This window comes from Vulpes vulpes, chromosome 12, assembly GCF_048418805.1.
Source record: "Vulpes vulpes isolate BD-2025 chromosome 12, VulVul3, whole genome shotgun sequence".
Taxonomy (NCBI): domain Eukaryota; kingdom Metazoa; phylum Chordata; class Mammalia; order Carnivora; family Canidae; genus Vulpes; species Vulpes vulpes.
This window is the reverse complement of record NC_132791.1, coordinates 171,304,862-171,327,684: the sequence shown is the minus strand read 5'-3', so window position 1 is coordinate 171,327,684 and position 22,823 is coordinate 171,304,862. Positions and strand designations below refer to the sequence as shown.

Below are 22,823 nucleotides of genomic sequence, written 5' to 3'. Positions count from 1 at the left end.
GCAGCAAAATATGGAAAGAAACTCTAGTTTATACAAGTGAGCTGCTAGTTTGGAAAGTGGTGACTTGTGTATGCAAATGATTTCTTTGACTAAACAGAACAGGGCACATTTATGAGTTAATGACTTTCATAATGATTGAAATAAGAAACTAATAATTGTTTTTAACCCATAAAAGCCAATCTCTTATGGTTCATCCTAGCACATTACCATATTCTCAATTAATGACTGGTTTCTTAAAGTTAGCATTTGGATAAAAGTTCCAATACTGAATTAGAATAAAACTATTATTTGAAAGCATAAAAGCACAAAAAAAGTATATGAAACTTATTTATTACAGAACAATTTTTATTAATAAAAGCTTTAAGCAAAAACTTATAATTCCACAAACTAACAATGACTTGGTAGCATGCAAGTACTTCTGGCTAGAGAGGCATATTTATTCTTCATGAATTTACATATAATAGGTCCTCATGACATTTGATTCCAAAATGTATGTATAAATTGGCTTGGCGTGATTAATAACTTAAAGTAAAATATAAACATAAGGATAACTTAAACAGTGATTTAATTTATGTGTGTCAATTCAAGGTCAGTGACTGGAAAGCCCTATTAGAAAAAAATCTGAGGTCAAAAAAGTCTTTAGGAAGCAACCACATACCTCTGTATATTTGAAGATCGAGGGCTAAAAATCCATTCCTGATGAACACCATTAAGCAAAGGATGTATAACATCCACCGCACATCTGTTTCAAAAATGGCATATTTCCAAAATTATCCATTTCTTTACAAATAAACATTATAGTATTAATAGCTACACAGAGGCCATCAGAACGAGTTCCACAATATGCTAACTCTTACGAGGCTTCCCTGAGCTCTGTCTTAAAGCATCTACTTTAATCCTGGGGCTTTAAAAACATCTTCTTTACTTTAACTGTTGGTTTTATGTGTCCATTTTCATCTTCTTCATAATTAGCACGGTCTCTCTTCTTGGCAAACTTTTTTCCAATTGTCCCCACCAAGGTCTCATATCTGTTAAGATGATATGCGGCACAAATTTAATTAAACAAACAAACAAGGTAGGAGTCAAGTCTTGTCAAGAATATTAAACCAAGTATACAACAAGAAAAATCAAAATGATTTAAAAAAGCTGTCTGATTTAAAATTTATGAACTTTTCTATGCAGAATTAAAATCTTCACTTTGTTTTGGTACTATCCTGTATGAACTTGAGAGGTATATTTTAAAATATGTCTTAGAAGCAGCACTGGACAAGAGCCCTCAACTGCTGGCCTGTGACAGGTATGAACCTGCCCCAGCCCACTTTAGAGAAAGCAGAAAGTCCTCTTCCTGCTAGGGCACCTGACAGAACAGTTGGGAAGTGGAGCATCCACGTGAGAGCCAGTGAATGCTGGGCCCAGGTTAGAACTAGGCTCTGAAGTGACTATTACCTTCTGGCCATTTCTTCATCTGACACATCAAGCTCCACTGCTTCACTTTCAACTTCTTCTACTTTGTTCTTAGCATTCATCTGAAGCATTAATTTCTGAAAAATACAGCAGTGCTTTCAGGGTTGGAACAGGCTTATTAAAGAAACTGATACCAAATGTATTTGAAGGTAGAGAAAGAGGAAGTCACAATCTATGTGAGTAGTCCAAATCTCTGAGGGGATGTTCTGTAATACTTTACTCCACAATGTGACAACAAAAATCAGCCGTGAATGGAAAAAATAATGACAAAGCCCCATTAGATTAGACTTCCTATTAATGAATTTAAATTGTATTTTATTTATTTTTTAAAAGATTTTATTTGAGAGAGAAAAAATGAGTGAGAGAACACAAGTGGCAGGGAGGGCCAGAGGCAGAGGGAGGAGACTCCCTGCCAAGGAGGGAGCCCAATGTGGGACTCAATCCCAGGACCCTGAGATCATGACCTGAGCCAAAGGCAGATGCCCAACTGACTGAGCCACCCAGGCACCCCTTTAAATTTTATTTTAGATTGTAAATCTTATTAGTTACTTACATCTAAAGCAGGCACACTGCTAATATACTCTAGTGAGTGGGGGAAAGAAAAAGCAAACTTTCAGACTTCCTCCAACTTCCCATCTTTGAGCCAAATGTAAGAATATTACACTCAAAAGTGATACTAAATGCAGTTTTTGGTGGTGGTGGTAAATTACTGGATGGAAGGACTGGGAGGCTGGCTCTAACATCATGGGGAGGACTGGCTTCACTCCAGAATACAAGGGTGGATAAAGCATTCTACATGATGTCCATGTGCCATAGTCTCACCTCCATTTCTTCTTCTCACGTTAACATTTCTTGATCATTACCCCGACTAAAAAATTATTTTGGGGATGCCTAGGTGGCTCAGCAGTTGAGCATCTGCCTTTGGCTCAGGGCGTGATTCTGGGGTTCCTGGGATTGAGTCCTGCATCAGGTTCCCTGTGGGAGCCTGTCTCTCTCTCTGCCTGGTCTCCGTCTCTCTCTCTCTCTGTCTCTAATGAATGAATGGATAAATAAATAAATAAATAAATAAATAAATAAAATCTTCCAAAAAATTTATTTTTATTGTACAATACCTTCTTTTTAGCAAAGGCAGGATGAGGAAGGGACAGCAGAAGAGAAACTAGTTTCAATTAGCTTTTCCAACATTTAAAGGACTAAAGAGAAAATTCTGGGAATATAAGCCCTGTGAGGGCACAGAATTCAGTTTCCTGTGCATTTCCAGTGCCTCAAGAGGATCTGATGAACCTCAGGTACAGAATAAATATTTACTGACTAAATAAACTCCATAGTAGGTGTCACTAAAGAGACATACAATATTAAAAATGTGTTCTCAGGGTGCCTGGGTAGCTCAGTCAGTTAAGTATCTGACTCTTGATTCTTGCTCAGGTCATGATCTCAGGGTCATGGGATTGAGCCCTGTGTTTACCTCCCAGCTCAGTGGGGAGCCTGCTTGAGATTCTTTCTCTCTCCCTCTGCTTCCCCGCACTCTCTCTTTCAAATAAATCTTAAAAAAAAAAAAAAAAAAAAAAAAAGGCTAAAATGTGTTCAAAGTACGTCCTACTTATAATGAAATAAGTGCTCTCAAGTTGGTATCTTTTCATAACCGGGTATATACACCTAATCATTCCCACATTTCATAACAGTTCAGATCTGCAAGCCAAACAGTTCAAAACCTTTCCCCAGAGAGAATGTACTCAGTGTTACAGAGCAGCAGTCACGAAAGCCATCTTCTAATAGCCTCCCACATCAGGATCCTTCCCACTGTATAAGACATACCCTGGAGTGCTTGCTTACGCCCAGCTCTAGTCTCTGGGCATCATATACTTATTATCTTTGCTTCCCCCAGATTCCCCTTTTACCCTAATGCCTTCTTTCTTTTCCTAATCTAAAGCTTTAAGCAGGCCAAGCCAAGAAAAATATCTATTCTAAACAAACACTTTTAGTGTTGACTGTATAAATAGAACACTTTAATTACCAAACACCCTCAGAAAAGGAGGGGAGGGAGAAGAAAACCTACAATCTTTAAATAATCTCCGGTGATTAGTCTGGTTAACTATGGTTCCCTATAGACGTTCTCAGAGAAGTGGTTTTCAACCAGGGGTAGTTTTGCTCACCAAGGGACCTTTGGCAATGTCTGGATACATTTTTGGTTGTCACAATTGGTGTGTGTGTGTGTGTGTGTGTATGTATGCATGTGTACACTACTGGTATCTAGTGGGTAGAGGCCAGGGCACTGCTAAAGATCTTAAAATACACAGAACAGCCCCCAGCACAAAGAATTATCTGGCTCCAGATGTCAGTGGTGCCAGAGCTGAGAAACCCTGGCTTCAAGTGATAGTTACAAAACTAAAGCTTTATATCATAAACCTCCATTTCGTTGGTGGAATACCTGACAGGATGGTTTTTAGTACATGTGCCAGAATTCTAATAAATATTTGTTAAATGAAGATCTGTGCATCTCTACAAACCTGAACCAGGAAAATTCAAATTAACAGCTATTATAAGGTAAATATTTACTTTTCAAACAAACTTTCCAAAAGGTTCATTTAAAAATCAATTTACAAGCTTGGATTAAAGCCTGCCCATTAAAAAGTCAAAGTACTCAATTTTTAAGTCATAATTTTCCATTAGAAAAGATACGTTTATAGGTGCCAGAAAAAAATTTTCATAATAGCTTCATATGAACAAAATCCAGACGTTCCTGTGAAAGAGCTGAGTTAAAACTCTAACACTTGCAGGGCGCTGTCATGGAGTGTGTGCTGCTATATTAAATCATCTACTAACTCTACCATAAAACCAGGCTGCAAGGGTTGCAATTTCTTTAAATAGCTCCACTGGTATTTCAAAACTTGTTATTTTGTATATAATGAGAAGAAATGGTACCTGGTGGGAAAAAAACGAAACCCAATTATTAGCAGAAAGAATTCAATTGGAAAATTTTAAAATTTGAAGCAATTATATTTAATACCTCAACCTCAGGATTAAATCCTCTGAATGACATTCTTCCATAGAGAAGATCTTCACATAACAAGAAACTCTGCTCTTCTATTATGAAACATCTAAGTGGGAAAATAAACCTGTATTACTAGCGTGTCTACTTATAACAAAGCAGTGCAAATAAAAGTCAAGATTTCAGATGAAAAATCGATCTCACTTACGGTTCTTAGTACAATCAAGTAAAAATAAGGTAAGACTTCTAGTTCTAACATAGGGGTAGAAATAAAAACTGATTACCTTGGCCAGCAAAGGCATTAGATGACAAGAGCTGGAGGCTGCAGCCACAGCCTTGTCTAAATTACACATTTAATTTGCATAAATGCCCACACAATGCAGAAACCTAGACTGTTTATAATAAACCTAGATTTTTAAAATCTGATGCAGTTTTCTTTTTTCTTTTTTTTTTAATTTTATTTATTTATGATAGTCACACACACAGAGAGAGAGGCGGAGACATAGGCAGAGGGAGAAGCAGGCTCCATGCACCGAGAGCCCGACGTGGGATTCGATCCCGGGTCTCCAGGATCGCGCCCTGGGCCAAAGGCAGGCTCTAAACCGCTGCGCCACCCAGGGATCCCTGATGCAGTTTTCTTGATGTTAACGTCCCCCCCCCGCCCCCGCCCAAATATTGTTAAGTTCTTATTAAATACTCTGAAATTGGGAGTCCCAGGCAGGTGTAGGAGTGTATTAGCCAGAGCTCTCAGCTATAAACAACAATGACTGACTTTAGCACAGAAGGAATTTATTGAAAGGATACCAGGCATCTCACAGAATCGCTTGGAAAGCTGGATAAGCAGGAATGGAAAATAGGCAGAAATTAGGGTAGCTAGGTCATCAACCCAAAACCAAAAGCATGGTAAAATCTACCCTAGTAAAAATGACGCTGCACCTGAGGCTAACCTCTGGACAGCAGAAGGTACTGGGAGGCCAGTGATACCCTGGAAGTCTCCTCTGAGTCACCAGTTTATTACCTTAGTTCCAGGTGAGCATAGCTGACTACTGCCCGAAACCACAAAACAACCAACCATAAAGCACACTAGGAAAGTAAGTACCAGGCCTTTAGGGCTTCTTTGGCAGAAAGTAGGCCCTACTTCTTGTGTCAAGATTCACTCATTCAACTCACTCAGCCAACATTTCTGCCAGGCAGTGTTCTAGAAGCTGGGGGGAACAGCCACAAAAACGAGTTTCTACTTTCACAGAGATCACATTCTAGAGTGATGCCAAGCGATAAGTAAATGATTTATATTCCACAGTGAAAAAAAATGAAGCAGATTATTTCACTCCTGGCCATTAAGAAGGCAGCTGGTATCAAGCTAGTCCTCCTACTTCAGCCAACGATAAACGAGGACCTAAGAGGAAACAATGAACAAGTCAAAGCACAGGGCTGTGGTGCCTGAGAGGAAAAACCAAAGTAAGCTTTCTGACTGAAGGCAACGAATGCCCACTTTCTGACTGGAGGCAACTTCTAGCCTGTGGAGCCTTAACTGAGCCCAGTCTTATGAAACTGAAGAGACAGACTGAAGTTCAGGTCTATAGAGGGGGGTGAAGTATAATGGGTCAAGCCCAGAGAAAGGAAGACACATAGAGAAATTCTGGGACCTGCATTCACGGTCTCCTTGAATGTCTGGCCAAATACCAGGCTGACTATGAGCAAGGCAAGTCCAACAGAGTCGGGGGAAAAAATTTCCAGGAGAACAGTTAGCTGGTGCATTAGTTTCCTAGGGCTGCTGTAACAAATGATCACAAAACTGGTGGGTTAAAGCAACAGAAATATATGTTCTCAATTCTGAAGTCCGCAGTTTCACTGGACCAAAACTAAGGTGTTGACTGAGCGTGCCCCCTCCAGAGGCTGGAGGAGAGAATTCATTCCTTGCTTCTGCTGACAGCTAGAAGTCCTTGGCTTGTGATTGCACAACCCTAAACTCTGCCTCCATGGTCACACTGCATTCTCCTCTATCTCCCTTTTATAAAGATATACATACATGATTGCAGTTAGGGCTCACCCAGACAATCCAGAATAATCTCCCCATCTAAAGATCTTTAACATAATTATACCAGCAAAGTCAATTTTGTCATATAAATTAACATAGGCTCCAGGGACAAGGACTTGGATATTATTTGGGGGACCATTTTCCAGCATACCATACCCGAGAAAGAAAATTTACCCTAACATTGTATGTTGGACAAGACCTTGCACAAAGGAGGGAAATGTCTGAGCTGTGTCTATCTAGAGTGGAGCAACCAAGCTGAATACTCTTTGATATTGAACAGAAACATCACACCTTGGCAGTAGGACTCATCTTAACAATTGTCAGGGCTGTAAAACCTACTCTGACAAAAACAGGGACCAAGCTGATTGGCATGTAAATTAACTGTCTAAGGGAATATTCAATACTTTATTAAGGAAGACAACAAAATCCAGGTATTCAGCAATGTAATACATAATGTGAGACACACAATAAAAAGTTCCTAGGTATGTAAGGTAGCAGGAAAATGTGACCCATAAACAGGAAAAAAAAATGTCAATAGAAAAAAAGATAATGGCATTAACAGAGAAGAACTTTAAAACAATTTTAAGTTTTTTTTAGACAGGGGCAGAGGGGGTAGAAAGAGGGAGCGAGGGAGAAATCTTAAGCAGGTTCCATGCCCAGCATGGGGTTCTATTTCCTAAGCCTAGAGATCATGACCTGAGTTGAAATCAAGGGTGGGACACTTAACTGACTGAGCCACCCAGGAGCCTCTAAAAACAGTTATTAGAAATATGTTCAAGGATTTATAGGAACACAGGAATGTAATGAAGACACAACTAGGGTACCTGAACAAAAATATGGAAACTATGAAAACTCACCAAATATAAAATTTTAGAACAGAAAAACAGAATCTGAAATAAAAAATAAGAATAGTCCTGTAATCTACTAAAGAAATGGAATTCACTATTAAGAATCTTTCCACAGAGAAAACTCCAGACCCAGATGGCTTCACTGGTGAATTTTATAAAAAATTTAAGGAAGAAATAATACCAAATTTACTCAAACTAAGAAATGAGAAGGAGGGGACATTTTCCAATTCATGTTATAAGACATTATAAGAAACCTATGGTAGAATATGCTGTATGAATATAAATGTGAAAATCATTACTAAAATATTAGCAAATTGTAAGAACTATACACACACACACACACACGCACACACACAAATCTAAAACATGAATACCAAGGGGTGATTTGTTTCAGAAATGTATGGTTGTGACATTCAAAAATCAAGATAATTCCCATGTTAACAGAGGAAAGAAGAAAAATCGTATGATCATTTATCTCATTAAAAATGATTGGACACTATTCAACATTTATGAAAGTCTTCAGGAAACTAGAAGAGAAAGGAAAATCTCTCATGTTGATAAAGGACATTTATGAAAACACACACCACTTAATACTTAACAGTAAAGCAGTTAATACTTTCTCCCTATGATCAAAAATAATGCAAGGATGTCACTGTACTAACCAATGAAATCCTAACCAATGAAATCCTAGCCAATGAAATAAAGAAAAGGAAATAAAGTTATCATTTTCTTTTTTGTAGATGACAAATGCATTTGTAAATAATCTTAAGAAACCCATACAAAACCACTAGAGTTGGGATGCCCAGGTGGCTCAGTGGTTGAGCGTCTGCCTTCAGCTCAGGGCCTGATCCTGGAGACCCGGGTTCGAGTTCCACATCGGGCTCCCTGCATGGAGCCTGCTCCTCCCTCTGCCTGTGTCTCTGCCTCTCTCTCTCTCTCTCTCTCTGTGTGTCTCTCAGGAACAAATAAATAACATCTTCAAAACAAAACAAAATCAACCTAATTGATTCAGTTAATGAATCAATTTAGCACAATTACAGAATACAAAGTCTATACACAACATTTCTACATATATTAACACAACAAACAACTCTGGGGAAAAGGCCATTTACAACAGCAATTTAAAATGTGAAATACATACGGATATATTTACTGATATATATATATATATATATATATATATATATATATATATATATATATATACATACATACACACACACAAAACCTCTACACTCCACCCTACAAGCCATTACTGATGGGAATTAAATAGCTAAATAAATGGGCATATCATGTTTACGGACTGAAGGACAGAATTTTGTTAAGATACCAATTCTCAAGTTGAAATACAGAATCAATGCAATGCCAATCTAAGTCTTATGCAGGGGAAGGGGCTGATGGAGAGAAATAAGCTGATTCTAATATTTATATGAGAATACAAAGGGTGTAGACTAGCCAAAACAATCATGAAAAGAATAAAAGTAGAAAACTTGCACTGATTTCTAGACTTCAAGATTACAAGACTCAAGATTGAAATCCATAGCAATCAAGTTAATAGGACTGAAAAAATTTATCAATGCAATAGAATTGAGTCCAGAAATAGTTCCATACTAACACAGCATATTGATTTTTGACCATAGCACTGAAACAATGCAATGAATAAGGAAAAATACTTTCAATAAATGGTACTGGGATCACCGGTTTTCTATAGGAAAAAAACAAAACAAAACACAACACTACTGTTAATCAAAGACAACATTAAGAAAATAAAAAGGCAAGCACCTGGGTGGCTCAGTCAGTTAAATACCGGCCTTTGGCTCTGGTAGTGATCCCAGAGTCCTGAGACAGGGCCCCTAGTTGGGTTACTTGCTCAGTGAAGAGTGGGTTTCCCTCTCTTCCTTTGCTCCTCCCCACCTCCACCCCCTCTCTAATAAATAAAACCTTAAAAAAAAAAAAAAAGAAATAGGCAAGCCACAAACTGGGAGAATATATTCACAATACATACATCTGTTAAAGGACCTGTATTCAGAATATAAAGAACTCCTACCTGTATAGAAGTATGTTAAGTTTTATCTCAAGAAACAAAACAAAACCCTACACAAATATTGAATTCTAGTTAATAATATGCATGTCTGCAACTTACTCTGAAATATGCTAAAAATAAAATGGATTGACAGATGTATAGAGGGATGGATAAATATGTAAAAAAATGCTAGAAAAAAGAACCATCTCATTTTTATTTTACTTTAAGATTTTATTTATTTATTCATGAGAGACAGAGAGAGAGAGAGAGAGAGAGAGAGAGAGAGAGGCAGAGACACAGGCAGAGGGAGAGGCAGGCTCCATGCAGGGAGCCTGATGTGGGCCCACAGGTCTCCAGGATCACACCCTGGACTGAAGGTGGCAATAAACCGCTGAGCCACCCAGGGATCCCCTCATCTCACTTTTAAAAACAGGCAAATGATTTGAATAGGGATTTCATAAAGGGAGATATGGAAATGACAATAAGCACATAAAAGTTGATATTATTAGTCATTAGGAAAATGCAAATTAAAAATCGTAAAGGAGGAGGCCTGGGTGGCTCAAGAGGTTGGGCATCTGCCTCTGGCCTGGGGCGTGATCCTGGAGTCCCGGGACCCAGTCCCACATCGGGCTTCCTGCATGCAGCCTGCTTCTCCCTCTGCCTGTGTCTCTGCCTCTCTGTGTGTCTCTCATGAATAGATAGATAATATTTTTAAAATAAAATAAAAAATAAGAATCATAAGATACTACTACAATGACAGAATATAAAAAGAGTAACACCAAATGTTGGAAGGATGTGGAAAAACCAGAACTCTTCTACTTCCTAGTGAAAGTATAAAACGGTACAATCACTGTGCAAACTAGCCTGAAAGTTTCTCATAAAGTTAACTATATGCCAACCTTATGACCCTGCAATTCCACTTGTATGGAAGAGAAACTGTAAGCGGAAAGAGTTAGGGGTCCCTGGAAAAAGAAAGACAAGACAAAGTGCGCCATCAGAGAAGTCATTTTAGGTCCCCAGCTTTTCCGTGATGGCAGCCTTCCTTGCACAAGCAGGCTCCCAGCACAACTTCCCAGCAGGTGTCCGAATTACAAAGAAATACAAAAACTTCAGTAGTTAAACATTTTAAAAAGACAAAGAGGAAGCAAAAACTAACACTTTGCCAGGCCAGGAAATAGCCTAACTAAATCAGAGACAAAAAACCCCTGGTGGGGATCTCTGGGTGGCTCAGCAGTTTAGCGCCTGCCTTTGGCTGGTGGGTGGGGGGGGTGGGGGGGGGGCGGGGGACATGATCCTGGAGTCCCAGGATGAGTCCCACACGGGCTCCCTGCGTGGAGTCTGCTTCTCCCTCTGCCTATGTCTCTGCCTCTCTCTCTCTCTCTCTCTCTCTGTCTCTCATGAATAAATAAATAAAATCTTAAAAAAACAAACAACAACAACTGGTAAAACTCCCTCAGCTGTTTCAAAAGTAAAGCAAGCCCTGCATCAGGAGCCCAAGACCCCGCCCATCCAGTTATACTAGCTAGCTCTCAAGCACGCCGTCAGCCCATTCCCCTTGTTTGACAGTTACCTCTGCTTCACTGTAACATTAGTCTCCACCCTTGAGAAGCACAAGCTTCATTAATACAAGATTCACACGTAGGCCTGTGTTTTAAAGTACCCTTACATGACTTCATGTCTGCCTCCACATGTGATGACAAAGCTCCCCTTTCTGAATAATCATCCTAACCCTAAATAAAAGAAACCCACTCACCCTCACTTGGGAGAATCATAGCTTTGGAAATTATTCTCTTTACTTGCTGCAAAAAGTTTCCTCTGTGCAACCGTTCCACCCAGTGGGTGTAGTCGTTATCTGTACCTCAGCAAGCAGTGAACCCACATTAGCTCAGCAACAGAATGAAAACAGGATTCTATCCAATTCATTCAGATTCTTTTTATCTAAAGATAATTTGTCTTTGGTTGTTTTAGAAAAGGTGGTCTGAACAGGCTTCTTGGATGGATGATGTGTGAGCCAAGTTCGGAAGGCAACGAGGAACAAAACATGATGCCTGGGGAAGAGCAGCTGTGGGACCAGTTAGGCCCAGAGAAGGGAGTGCAAGCATCCAGCCTAAGAAACAGCCAGGAGGCTTCCATGACCAGGAAGGAATGCAGAAGGGAACACTGGTAGGAGGTCAAAAGTACTTTCACAGTGACACTAAGGTGTCGTCTTCTTCACTGTGTCAACATCTACACAGAGGGTGCAAAAGCAACTTTAAGAGCTCATCTTGCCATGAAGTAAAGTAGGGACACCATACTATGCTGGTAATCACTGCATTATTCACTGCTGGCTTTCAAATAAAAAAGGGAAAGAAGCCAATACGAATGTTTTTGATGAGGCAGTAAAAAAAGTATTAATTTTCATTAATCTCGGCCCTTGATTACACTTTTCAAAAATATTCCGCATGCAAAATGTTAAGTACCTCTGCATAGTGAGGCATGAGGACTATCTGGAGGAAATGCACTTGTGTGATCGAATTCTGAGTTGAACTAGCTACTTTTTCCATAGAACACTATAACTATGGTTATTCAAACTTGGGTACTTGGCAAACATTTTTCTGAAAATGAATCAAATGAACCTGTCACTTCAAAGGAACAACCGACAATACTGTTGCCGGTTAAAAATTCAAGCTTTCGGGCAGAAATGAGAATTCTGAATAGCTTATGTATGTCATCTTGGGCTCAAGAGTTTCTCAATACTTAAAAGATTTTTCTGATGAAACCCAGGGCAATATTAATGAATATGGTTTTTGATATCATATAAGGAAATGAGTTAACATTTAGAAAATCTATACAACTCACTGAATATTTTCCAAATGAGAAATGCATGATGTTATGAAATCATGTGTGGATAAAAGATCTATTCCAAATGCAAGGTAGACTAATGATTCTGAAAAATGTATTGATGTTCTGAGATTCCATACTGCGGTTAACTTTAAAGAAACTACTAGTTACTGAGTTTTGGCATAGTGTCAAAGAATTACCTGAAAAGGCTATTCTAATACTTCTCTCTTTCAATTATATCACCTGTGTAAGGGAGGATTTTCTTTACATGCCTCAACCAAAACAACAGACCACAAAAGGCTGAGTACAGGACTTTAGAAAATCTACCCTGAGAATCAACCCATCTTCTGCTTTGCCAGACATTTAAAAAATTCACAAAAGTGTAAGACAATGTCATTCTTCTCAGTAACATTTTTTGGTCTTGGGAAACAGCTATTTTTCATGAAAAATGTGTTACTATGTTAACATGTTAACAACAGGAGTCTGCCTTTAAAGTGAGCATTTAAAAATTTGTTGTTATTTCTCACATAGTAAATATTGACATAAAATAAAATACACAAACAGAAGCTCTTCCAGTGGTTCCAAATAATTTTTTAAAATGTAAATGGTCCTTGAGCCCCAAACTTTGAGAATCACTGTTCTTTGGGTTCCTCTCTCCCTGGCCCTCTAGTCCAGCCAACACTTCCTTCAGGAGCCACCCTCCCTGAGGGAGCCTAAATTCAGGCACACATTCTCCAGAGCCTTCTGTTCAGCTTTTTCCATAAACGTGGGATTCCCTGTCAATTGCCTAATCTTGGTCCTTACAGAGTGCAGCTGATAAAACCTCATCTGTCTCCCAAATGCATCACCCCCTCAGGAAAACACCATAACTACACATTTAAGCACTTGCTTAAGACAGAAGACAGACCAGGGGCTAGGAATGGATGCACAACAGGAACACTGCTCCTGTCAAAGGGCTTTTTCAGGGGTTTCTACTAACACAAAACTTTAATATAAAAAGGAACACAGGTGTTTCATAATCTATGAGTAGTTTCAATAATTAGTAAAACTAAATAGAGTTAGCAAAAAATTAAATATTCTAAAACTTAACTAAGTATTCTGTGTTTTAAAGTCCTTATTTTTGTTAGTAAGGATCCATAATTTTAGGGCCAAAACACATCAAGGATATTATTTCATCCATTTTTACAGATGAGAAACTACTGCTTAAAACATAAAACAAACAAAACTAGTCTTGCCACAAATAACAAGCATGGCAAAGCAGGGGGAAAAGTCACTACAGGGATACAATTCTCTAATGGGTCTCTCCTGTGAATAAGGGGCACTAACTGCCCTTTTGGTCTAGAACATCTTTTCAGGGATATATATAGTGAACGGCTTTGAAAGGCAGAGCTATCGTCTTCCTTTAGGCAAAGTGCAGACTTGCTTAATGTCCAGTGTAATAATGTCTTTCCTGGGGCTAAGGGCAAGTTGGCTTACAGCCTAATAATAGGTTTCCTAAGTTCAGGATTTCTCAGCTATGATGCAAAACTACTGTGAGCAACACATGCAGGGCCTTGCCACATCATCCCCCATGAGATTTGGGGGGCAAGGGGGAAATGATGCCAAAGAGGTGCTCATATTGTTTGCTGTCCTGTGAGGTAAGGAAGTCCTTGTGTCTGAAGCAAGAGTCTTGTACCTTCCACTAGCATCCATGAAACTGTGGCAAGCTAACCTGTTAATTTGCAAGTAGGGTACAATCTCAGATCTCAGAGTTGATGACATTCATTAGGATACAATATGCAAGCACAAGAAGCATGGTAGCCAAGTATACTTTTAAAGCAGCATCTTATGGCAAAAAAGCAATTATGCTGGCTGTTCTCTGTACTAGTGCACATCCTCTGGAGAGAAATAGTATAGCAAAAACACAGCAGAATCTTTGATCTGATAAATTCTACTTCTAGGAACTTATTCCAAGCATCTTGTATTAGATTCCCTGGAAACAGACTCTGAGACAGAACTGTGTGCAGAAGTATCATGGGCCAGTGCTCTTTGGAAGATGCCCCTCAATGGAAATGAGGATGGCAGGGCTGGGCAGGAGCAGGTGACCTGCAATATGGCTACACTAAGGCTTCAGCCCCTATGAGGAGCTCTTGGAGGGGTGTTTAGAAGGCCCGGCAGGTGTTCCCAGTTGAGTCAAGCAACCAGTCCCTCATCCCCCTCGCAGCTTAAGCACTGGCAGCAGCATCCCCTCAGGGGATGTCTGGACTGAAGAGCCCTAATCATCCTCACTGAACTGCCATGTGATATGGCTGACATCATAGACGGCAACCTCTAAACTTCCAAAGCATATACAAAGCGAAGTCTCCAATTTCAAAGAGAGCTGTATACCCTTTGGAATAATTCAGATGATACTACCGAGGAAAGACTTGCAAACATAGAAGAGCAGGAAGGAATGGATGAATTTCACAATATTCAAGGACAGGGCAATAACTGTGCCAGCAGAGTCTATCTATTACGCTTTGTGCTTGACATGTTGCAGTGAGTGCATCAGATATATTAGCTCATTTACTTCTCAAAATGCATGTGACATTGTCATCATACCCAATACACAGTTGACAAAAGAGGAGCTAGGTACCTTGCCCAACGTTGCAAGTAAGCAAGTGGCAGAGCTGGGCATCAAACACAGGTCTGCCTGACTCCAGAGCCCATGTGCTTAATTAACCAATCCATTCTGCGGGCTCCCTATTTGGGATGTTAAAAAAGACAAATCCTGAGGCCATACCATCCGTTTTTCTCTTCAGATCTACTTCTCATTATCTCCCCCACTCCGTATCCTGGGAGGCTGATTTGAATGTTATACATGGAAGGGGTCCTTCCTGTGGAGGACTCCTCAGGCTGGCTGTGCCCTCTTATAAGGTAGAAGCTCTTGTAAGAGGTCTTCAGATTCAGTGACCACTTCTTCCCCTTGACCCTCTGTGCCTGGAGTGGAAATTGCTCCCACCACACAAGCTGGGGTATGCAACGTCCCTGGTGGCTTCCCTGAGCCCTACTGTTATACTCTCAAGTAACCCAATTTGATAGTGTCACCTTTTCCTGCCAACAACTTAACCTAATATACACATCTACACAAATAGGCACTGAATAATGGCAGAAGTTTATTATTTACTGCTAGGGTCTAACTGCTTGTATCCCTCACAATATGTATGTTGAAATCTTAATGCCCAGAGATGACAGTGTTAGGAGATGAGGCCTTTGGGAAGTGGCTGAAGTCACATAATGAGGATGGAGCCCTCGTGAGTGGAGTTAGCACTTTACAAAGAAGACCCCATAGAAACCCCTAGCCCTGGGGTGCCTGAGTGGCAGAGTTAGTTAAGCCTCTGACTCTTGGTTTTGGTTCAGGTTGTGATCTTGGCATCAAGAGATCAAGCCCCAAGTTGGCATCATGCTTAGTGCGTGATCTGCTTGAGATGCTCTCTCCCTCTGCCCCTCTCCCCCTGCTCTAAGAAAGAAAGAAAGAAAGAAAGAAAGAAAGAAAGAAAGAAAGAAAGAAAGAAAGATGCCCCTAGCCCCTTTTACCAGGTGAAGACACAGTGAGAAGGTGCTGGCTATGAACCAGGGAGAAGGCCATCACCAAAATAGGACCACAGCAGGGCCTTGATTTTGGACTTTCAGCCTCCAGAACTGTGAGAAATAAACTTCTGTTCTTTATAAGCTACAAGTCCGTGGTATTTTGTTATAGTAGTTCAAAAGGATAGAGACATTTGCCTCCTAGAAAAGGAATCTAAAGGTCATTTTTCTGGGAATACTATGTTATGTTGGGGGGATTAAATACTGAAAACAAGGCAGAAATCATTCTGCTCCTTAATAACAATAAGTATAAAAATATCTGGAATACTTTGTGTAAGTTTAGTCAAGATATAAAATTAAATTATAGCACATTACCAGTAATGGTCTCTTCCTATATCACCCCGCCCCCAAGCCCACACTGTCTCTGGCACTGTCTTCCCCTTCCTCACAGCTACCTTGCTTCTTCTGAGAAGCAACAGAGAAAAGCAAGCAGAGAAGCAAGCAGAGAAAACAAAGTACCTTCCTTCCATATCTCTTGGTGGGGCATGCTTTCTATCATTAGGGAAGGGTATCTAGCCTTCCAGAAAAGATCCAGAGAAGGTCAGCAAAGTGAATAAGGGAATACAACATGTTAAAAACAAAAAAATTGTTAGGGATAGAAAGGAAAAACACAAACATGCCTGAATAAGCAGCATCTTCAATCATCTGGCAGTTTAAATAAAACTACCGTACCATAGACCTTACTAAAGTAAGAAAAGCACCGAGGACAAACAATAGTTTTAAGAAGAATTTACATAAAAGTCAACAGATGATATGAATCAATCACTCCTTTATTCAAAACTATTTCTCAGGCATCAAACACATGAATAGTCTAGTATGGTATCCCAGCCTAGTATGGTAGTCATAACCAGCTAGCTGACTCTGGGCAACTTATTCTCCCTCCAGCTTTAGATTCCTCAGCTATAAAATGGATGGAATGACAGTAGCAAACTTCTATATCTGCTCTGAGGATTAAATAATTAAGAGATTTAAAATGCTTAGTTTAGTTCCTGGAACATGCTATAAAATCAATAAATATTAGTTAAGATGATTGGTATTAAACAGCAATGAAATTTTTTAAAAAAGAAAAAAGAAACACATCCACAACTCTTGACTTGCTTTTGAGAAGCTCAGTCAGTTGAGCACCTGCCTTCAGCTCAGGTTGTGACCTCAGGGTAATGAAGCCCTGCTTCAGGCTCCTTGCTCAGAGGGGAGTCTGCTTCTCCCTCTCCCTCTGTTCCTCCTCCCTGCTCACGCACACTCTCTCTAATAAATAAAAATCTTTTTTTTTTTTAAAAAAAGGGAAGCTCGCCTAAAGAACTCTTCTGTTCAAACAAAATTGGAGAGGCCTAAAGTACACTCCTTCCAACTTAACGTGATAGGGGAACACACCACAGATTCTCATAAAAGCTCCCCAGCTATTACCAGTGACAAATGGGCTAGATTCCTTTATTCAAAATAAAAAAAGAACAACATTATAAATGAGGGCCAGTAAAAATGCATAAATCCAAGTAGAACTTATATAGATTTTATAATTTTAGAAAACTATTTGAAAAGTTAATTCAATAAACTAAGCAGCTACTATATTATGGGCCTTGTGACACTAGAACGATGAGTCCCATTTACAGGGATTTCCCTCTGAAGGCCCAAAACATCATTAGTATAATTTCTAATAAACCTACTCTTTTTCTTTAAGCTCTGGCAAATCCAAATACCAGTGCTCTTCACTAATGATTTTCTTTTCTTCCTCTTCTAGTTGTTTCCTGGTCTCCGAATCCAGTCCTCTTTGCATGAACTGTCAAAACAAAACAAAATCATGTCAGCCGCTAGTTTTCTCAACCTAGAGTTGAGGAAAACTCAAATAACTTTATTCCTCTATGTGCTCTCCCTCATTTCTCAGGAATACCATCTCGGTGGGGGTGGGGTGGGGGGTGGGACTGCAGAAGTTTAGCTCTGCCCTTGAGAACGTCACAGCAGACTACAGAGAGCCCGCTAGAGCACACAAAAAAGTAATGTGGGCTTCCTTCAGAAGACCTTGGAAAGATCTTTACCATACTTCAGTTTGTCTGATTTAATAAAACAAGCAATAAAAAACTGTATTTGGTAAGTAGCTCATCAATATTTCAGTTTTACATTGTGGCCAGTGGGGAAGGGCTAAAACAGAAGATACAGATCAGGACGGGCAAGTAGAGACACAAAGTGAGAGGGGCAGAAAGAGGAGGCGAGACTCCGTACTTTCTGAATCTGTTGATGACGCATGGAGTCCACTAGTCTTTGTACCAGCTGATCTTGGTCTGGAGGACCCTTTCTCATGCTCCTTTACTTGGGCAACTCCTAGCCCTTCTGATATATAGTAAAAGCTATTCCATCCCTGTGAAATCTGACATCTGCAGACAAAATTGGCACTTCTCTCTTAGATGCTTCATATGACATCCTCTAAGTCTCACTACATTTTAATTTCTCAAGTACCTGTTTCTTCTGAAGAGCTCGAGGGCAGGGACTTTGTCTAGACTGTCTCCTTTTCAGTTTCAGCATGATGAATGATAAATAGTAAGGGGTTTGCTGTCCTCTGAAAGGCTGATTACCTCTACGGCTGCTCTTTTTTCTAAGATGTGCAGAAGCTCAACTCAAAATAGGCCAGGAGAGAATTTGGCAGTCCAGCTGCTAGTCTCTTCCCACCATAAACAATAACTCTATTTCCTCAGGGCATCAGTGAACACCACAGGAAATTGATCACAGCAAAATGATAAAACATTAATAAGGGAAAAAATAAATTCAGAAAATATCCAGGAACCTTCAGAAATTAGGTCTAGAGTTCTATTAGTTTCCATTTGTCCCTATTTCTTTTCCTTGTCTGAGCTCTATATTACTTTTCCTTCCATTCCAACCTTTCCAAAAATACAAGCATTTTTAGGCAAAAGGGCTTTACCAATGAATATTAAAGGCAATGACGGAACTTTGAAAAACATTTACAAATAAAATACAGTGATAATATCCAGTTCTGATGAGGATGAGGTGAGACTGGATCACTCACACATTGCTGGTAGGAATACGAATGGTACAACCTCTGTTGAAAACAGTTTGGTTTCTTACCCAACTAAAGATTCACTTAACATATGACCCAGCAATTGTCCTCTTGGGCATTTATCTCAAAGAAATGAAAACTTATGTTCACTCAAAAAATCATACAGAAATATTCACAGCAGCTCTATTTGTTAATAGCCAAACACTGAAAACAATCAAAATACTCTTCAAAAGGTGAATGGTTAAGTCCTATGGTACTTCCATAGCATGGAATATTATTTAGCAATTGAAAAAAAGGAACTAAGGATACTCAACAACTTGGATCTCAAATGAATTATGCTGAATGAAAAAAAAAAAAGGCCATCTCAAAAAGGTTACATATGTACAATTTCATTTATAGAACATCTTTGAAATAACGAAGTTATAGGAATGGAGAAGAGATCTGTCAGAGCTTGAGGACAGTAGAAAAGACTGGGTGTGGCTACAAATGGAGAGGCTGAGGGAACCTCATGGTGATGGAACAGTTTTGTATCATGAATGTGGTGGTAGCTACCTAATTCTGCATAAGCCCTCACCAAAGGAAAAAACTGGCAGTTTCTGGAATGTAGTAATGTACTTCCCAGTCCTGCTTCCTCTGTTACTCAACATCATGTTTCCATCTTCTTATCTTGAAAAAACCCAGAGCACATGTCCTTTCGGCCTTCCCTGACTGGTGTTTGGTCAAGCTCTTCAGAGATCTCTTCCCATAAAAGAACATCTTTCCCTACATCTAAGAGCCTGATAAGCACTGGCTTTTTGTTCATTAATGCTTCTTTTCTGTCTCCCAAAAGACAGAGATTCTGAATAGTAGACCATGTCTCTTATTCATCTTTTATTACTAGTACTTAGGCTGTAGCTGGTATACAAGAAGAGTTCAATAAAGGTTCTCTGAATGTAACTCCAGACTTATTTTCCCAGACTCTCTTTCTTGGATGGTTCTCTTTAAACTCAGATGCTTTGGGGGCACCTGGGTGGCTCAGTGGTTAAGCATCTGCCTTTGGCTCAGGTTGTGATCCCGGGGTTCTGGGATCGAGTCCCACATCCGGCTCCCCATAGGGAGCCTGCTCCTCCCTCTGCCTGTGTCTCTGCCTCTCTGTGTGTCTCTCATGAATAAATAAAATCCTAAAAAAAAAAAAAAAAAGCTTAGTGATTTGACTTTACTCACAAGTGAGTCTACAGCAGGCATCACAAATTATAATTCTGGGCTAGATAACAATTCTTGTAAATAAAGTTTTATTGGAACAAAGATCTGTTTATTTGGTTCTGAGCTACAATCGCAGAGGTGAGTAGGTACAACACTAACTGGCCCACAAGCCTGAAGTATGTATTATCTGTCCTCTCAGAGACAAAGTTTACCAACTCCTACCTTAAGAGCCCAAAGGAGCTAACATCACAAATAAGCGCCCTCTTTACAATCATTTCATCACGCTGACAGGAATACCACCTACATCTTTCACTTTCTACTCCTTTCAGGATCACCCTCCAGTCCCTAACAGGTGACCAAGTCAGAGGATTTCAGGTACACTTCAAAACAAATGTATTAGTATTAAATCCTCTACTCTTTTCATTCTTGCTCTACACTGAGCTCTGGCTGAACAGTTACACTGGATACAGCAACCTAATGCAGCTGTTCCATTCATTCTCATGGGACACTCCACTCTGTATGTATGTATGGTATCTCTTGCTATCCTACCAATAAATTCTTTAGTATCAATAACTGAAGCTGCTGACCCAACTAGAAAATCTGTGTCATAGTGCCCCCCCCTCTCCTTTGCTTCCATGTCCTGTTGAGTCTTCTCCAACCACTGGGGTAGGAGTTGATACTTTTTTTATGGTAACTTCTTCCTTTCTAACTCTTGAGTCAGCTCTTTGGTCGGAGCTGTAATCACTCAGGACATCTTCATTTGATGTGCCTGCTTTGCCAATCCACTCTACCTCTTGGATTGCAAACTCAGAGTCAGAAGAAGCCTCTGTGGGGTAAATTTTGCTAATAATATGTAGGAAAAAAGAACTTTAGAAACTATAAATTATGATTTACCCTCCACCCTCACTCACCCTATTCATCCCTAGTTACACCCTAGCTGAACTCTAAATCTGGCCCATGCAACATGTACTCTCCAATCTTTCAAAACATTATTTATGCCTTGCTTCCTCTTTTTTCTGGAAATTATTCTCTAAACACGACATCTTACACTGTGCTGACAGTGACAAGCAGTTAAGAGCAGGGGCTTTGGAGCAAGACTGCCTGAGTTTGGTTCTGTCTACACAACTTGTTAGCTGTGTAACTTCAGGCAAGTTAGCTACTTCTCTTTTGGTGCTTCAGCTGTAGGAGAGCAGTAATAACTGCATCTACCTTGCAGAGTCACTACATGGATGCTACAGGCAAAGCACGTAGAACAGCTGTCTGGCACATAGCAGAAACGACAAATGTTTACTATTATTATTCAAGCTTTTAAGGCCTGGTTGTTTCCCCTGTTTTAATTCCTATATTCCTTTTATGTGCCCTTGCCTTTTTTTTTTTCCACTTTGAAATTATTTGTTAAATGAGTTCAATTTTGGGGCGCCTGGGGGGCGGGGGGCTCAGTGTTTGAGCTTCTTGCCTTTGGCTCAGGTCAGGATTCCAGGGTCCTGGGAACAAGTCCCGCATCCGGCTCCCTGCAGGGATCCTGCTTCTCTTTCTCTCTCTGTGTCTCAGGAATAAACAAAATCTTTAAAAAAAAAAAATGGATTCAATTTCGAATCTAAAAAATCAATTTTGCTGAAAGTCGAAGACATTCACCTCAACTGTTCTAATTCTGTTCCCATCGCCATTGCGACCAGATCAAAACTTCTAGCTCGTTCCCCGCCCCCCCCCCCCCAACCAGGGCATTCTCCATAGGGCAGCTAAGGGAACTTTGAAAAGTAAGCACAGCTAAGATGCTCAATAGCTTCCCCGTGTTCACATAGAGAAAAAAAAAAAAATAATAATAATAATAATTCTTCCTCTGGCCTAAAACTGCTCACCTATGTGGCCACTGGCTGCTGGTTCAGGCCCACTTCTTGCTACTTGCCGGCTGATCTTTAGTTCTTGGGAATCCCAGCGGCTTTCTCGAGTTTGCGTCCCAGAGCCGTGCACCCGGTTTTCCCTGGGTCTCCGCGGCCCTGCGCCCCGCCTCCCACCTACCCTCCCGCCCCCCCTCGCACCTACCCTCCCGCCCCGCCCCCCCTCACCCAAGGGCCTCTCCCGCGGAAGCCAAGTAAGCTCCCGGCGCTCCGGGCACCGCTCAGCGCCGCGGCATCCTACCCGCTGCCGCCGCTCTCCTATCCCGCCGCGGGCTTTAAGAGCGAACCCGCCGGACTCAGAATCCCGTTCCCAGGGCCCGAACCAGACCAAGCGCTAAGTGAATGAATGAATGTCCGAGCTGGAGGCCCTCCGCGGCCGCCCCGGTGCCCCCGCGCGTCTGCAGCCTCGGCCCCGGCCAGGTGGGGAAGCTCAGATACCCCCGTCGCCCAGCGCGCCTCCCCGCCGTCCCCGCACCTTCATGCGCAGCAGGTTCTTGGACAGTTTCGTCTTGCGCTCGGCCGCCATGTTGGCGCCTGCTCGGGGCCGCGCTCCACCACCAGCCCCCGCCGCGCACGCGCACGCACGCACGCACGCGCACGCACGCGCACTGCCGCGTGCGTCCCGGCGGCGGCGTCTCACGCAGCCGGCGTCGTCGCACCGCGTGGCTTCGCCCTCGCCTGGGCGCGTCCCGGGAGGCGCTGTCCTCCGCGAGGAGCTGCGGGTGAGGACGCGGCTGTCCGCCAGGGGCGAGAGCGACTGGACGCAGGGAGGCAAACGTCTAAAGAGGCCTCAGTCGGAGGAGGCCCGAATTTTGCGCCCCGAGAGCGGTCGGTGGTGAGTGTCGCCGCGCGTCACCCAGGCGGTGGGAGCTGGTGAGACGCTCGCCGCCCGTCCTGGCCACGACGCCGCTGCGGCGCGTCTGCATCGCGGACGGCGGGCTTCCCGGGCCC

General features: G+C 41.2%; 1 protein-coding gene across 10 annotated transcripts; it reads right to left on the bottom strand.

Annotated features, from left to right (window-relative positions):
• Positions 1-327: 327 nt before the first annotated feature.
• On the bottom strand, positions 328-22,479 carry MPHOSPH6 (M-phase phosphoprotein 6). 10 transcript variants are annotated; one of them, XR_011996107.1, is made up of 6 exons: positions 22,348-22,457; positions 21,834-22,206; positions 17,450-17,562; positions 4,472-4,562; positions 1,447-1,541; positions 328-1,028 (listed from the first exon to the last, which is right to left on the bottom strand). XR_011996107.1 is itself a non-coding variant. In XM_072731449.1 (6 exons), the coding sequence occupies exons 3-6, from the start codon at positions 17,557-17,559 to the stop codon at positions 893-895; spliced, it is 432 nt and encodes a 143-aa protein (XP_072587550.1). In that variant the 5' UTR covers positions 17,560-17,562; positions 21,431-21,538; positions 22,348-22,461; the 3' UTR covers positions 328-892. The 10 variants fall into 10 exon arrangements, 7 of the variants coding, with proteins under 7 accessions (XP_072587550.1, XP_072587548.1, XP_072587549.1 ...); XM_072731449.1 differs by lacking the exon at positions 21,834-22,206 and adding an exon at positions 21,431-21,538 and having other exon boundaries at positions 22,348-22,461; XM_072731447.1 differs by lacking the exon at positions 22,348-22,457 and adding an exon at positions 21,431-21,538 and having other exon boundaries at positions 21,834-22,142.
• Between the last annotated feature and the right edge of the window lie 344 nt (positions 22,480-22,823).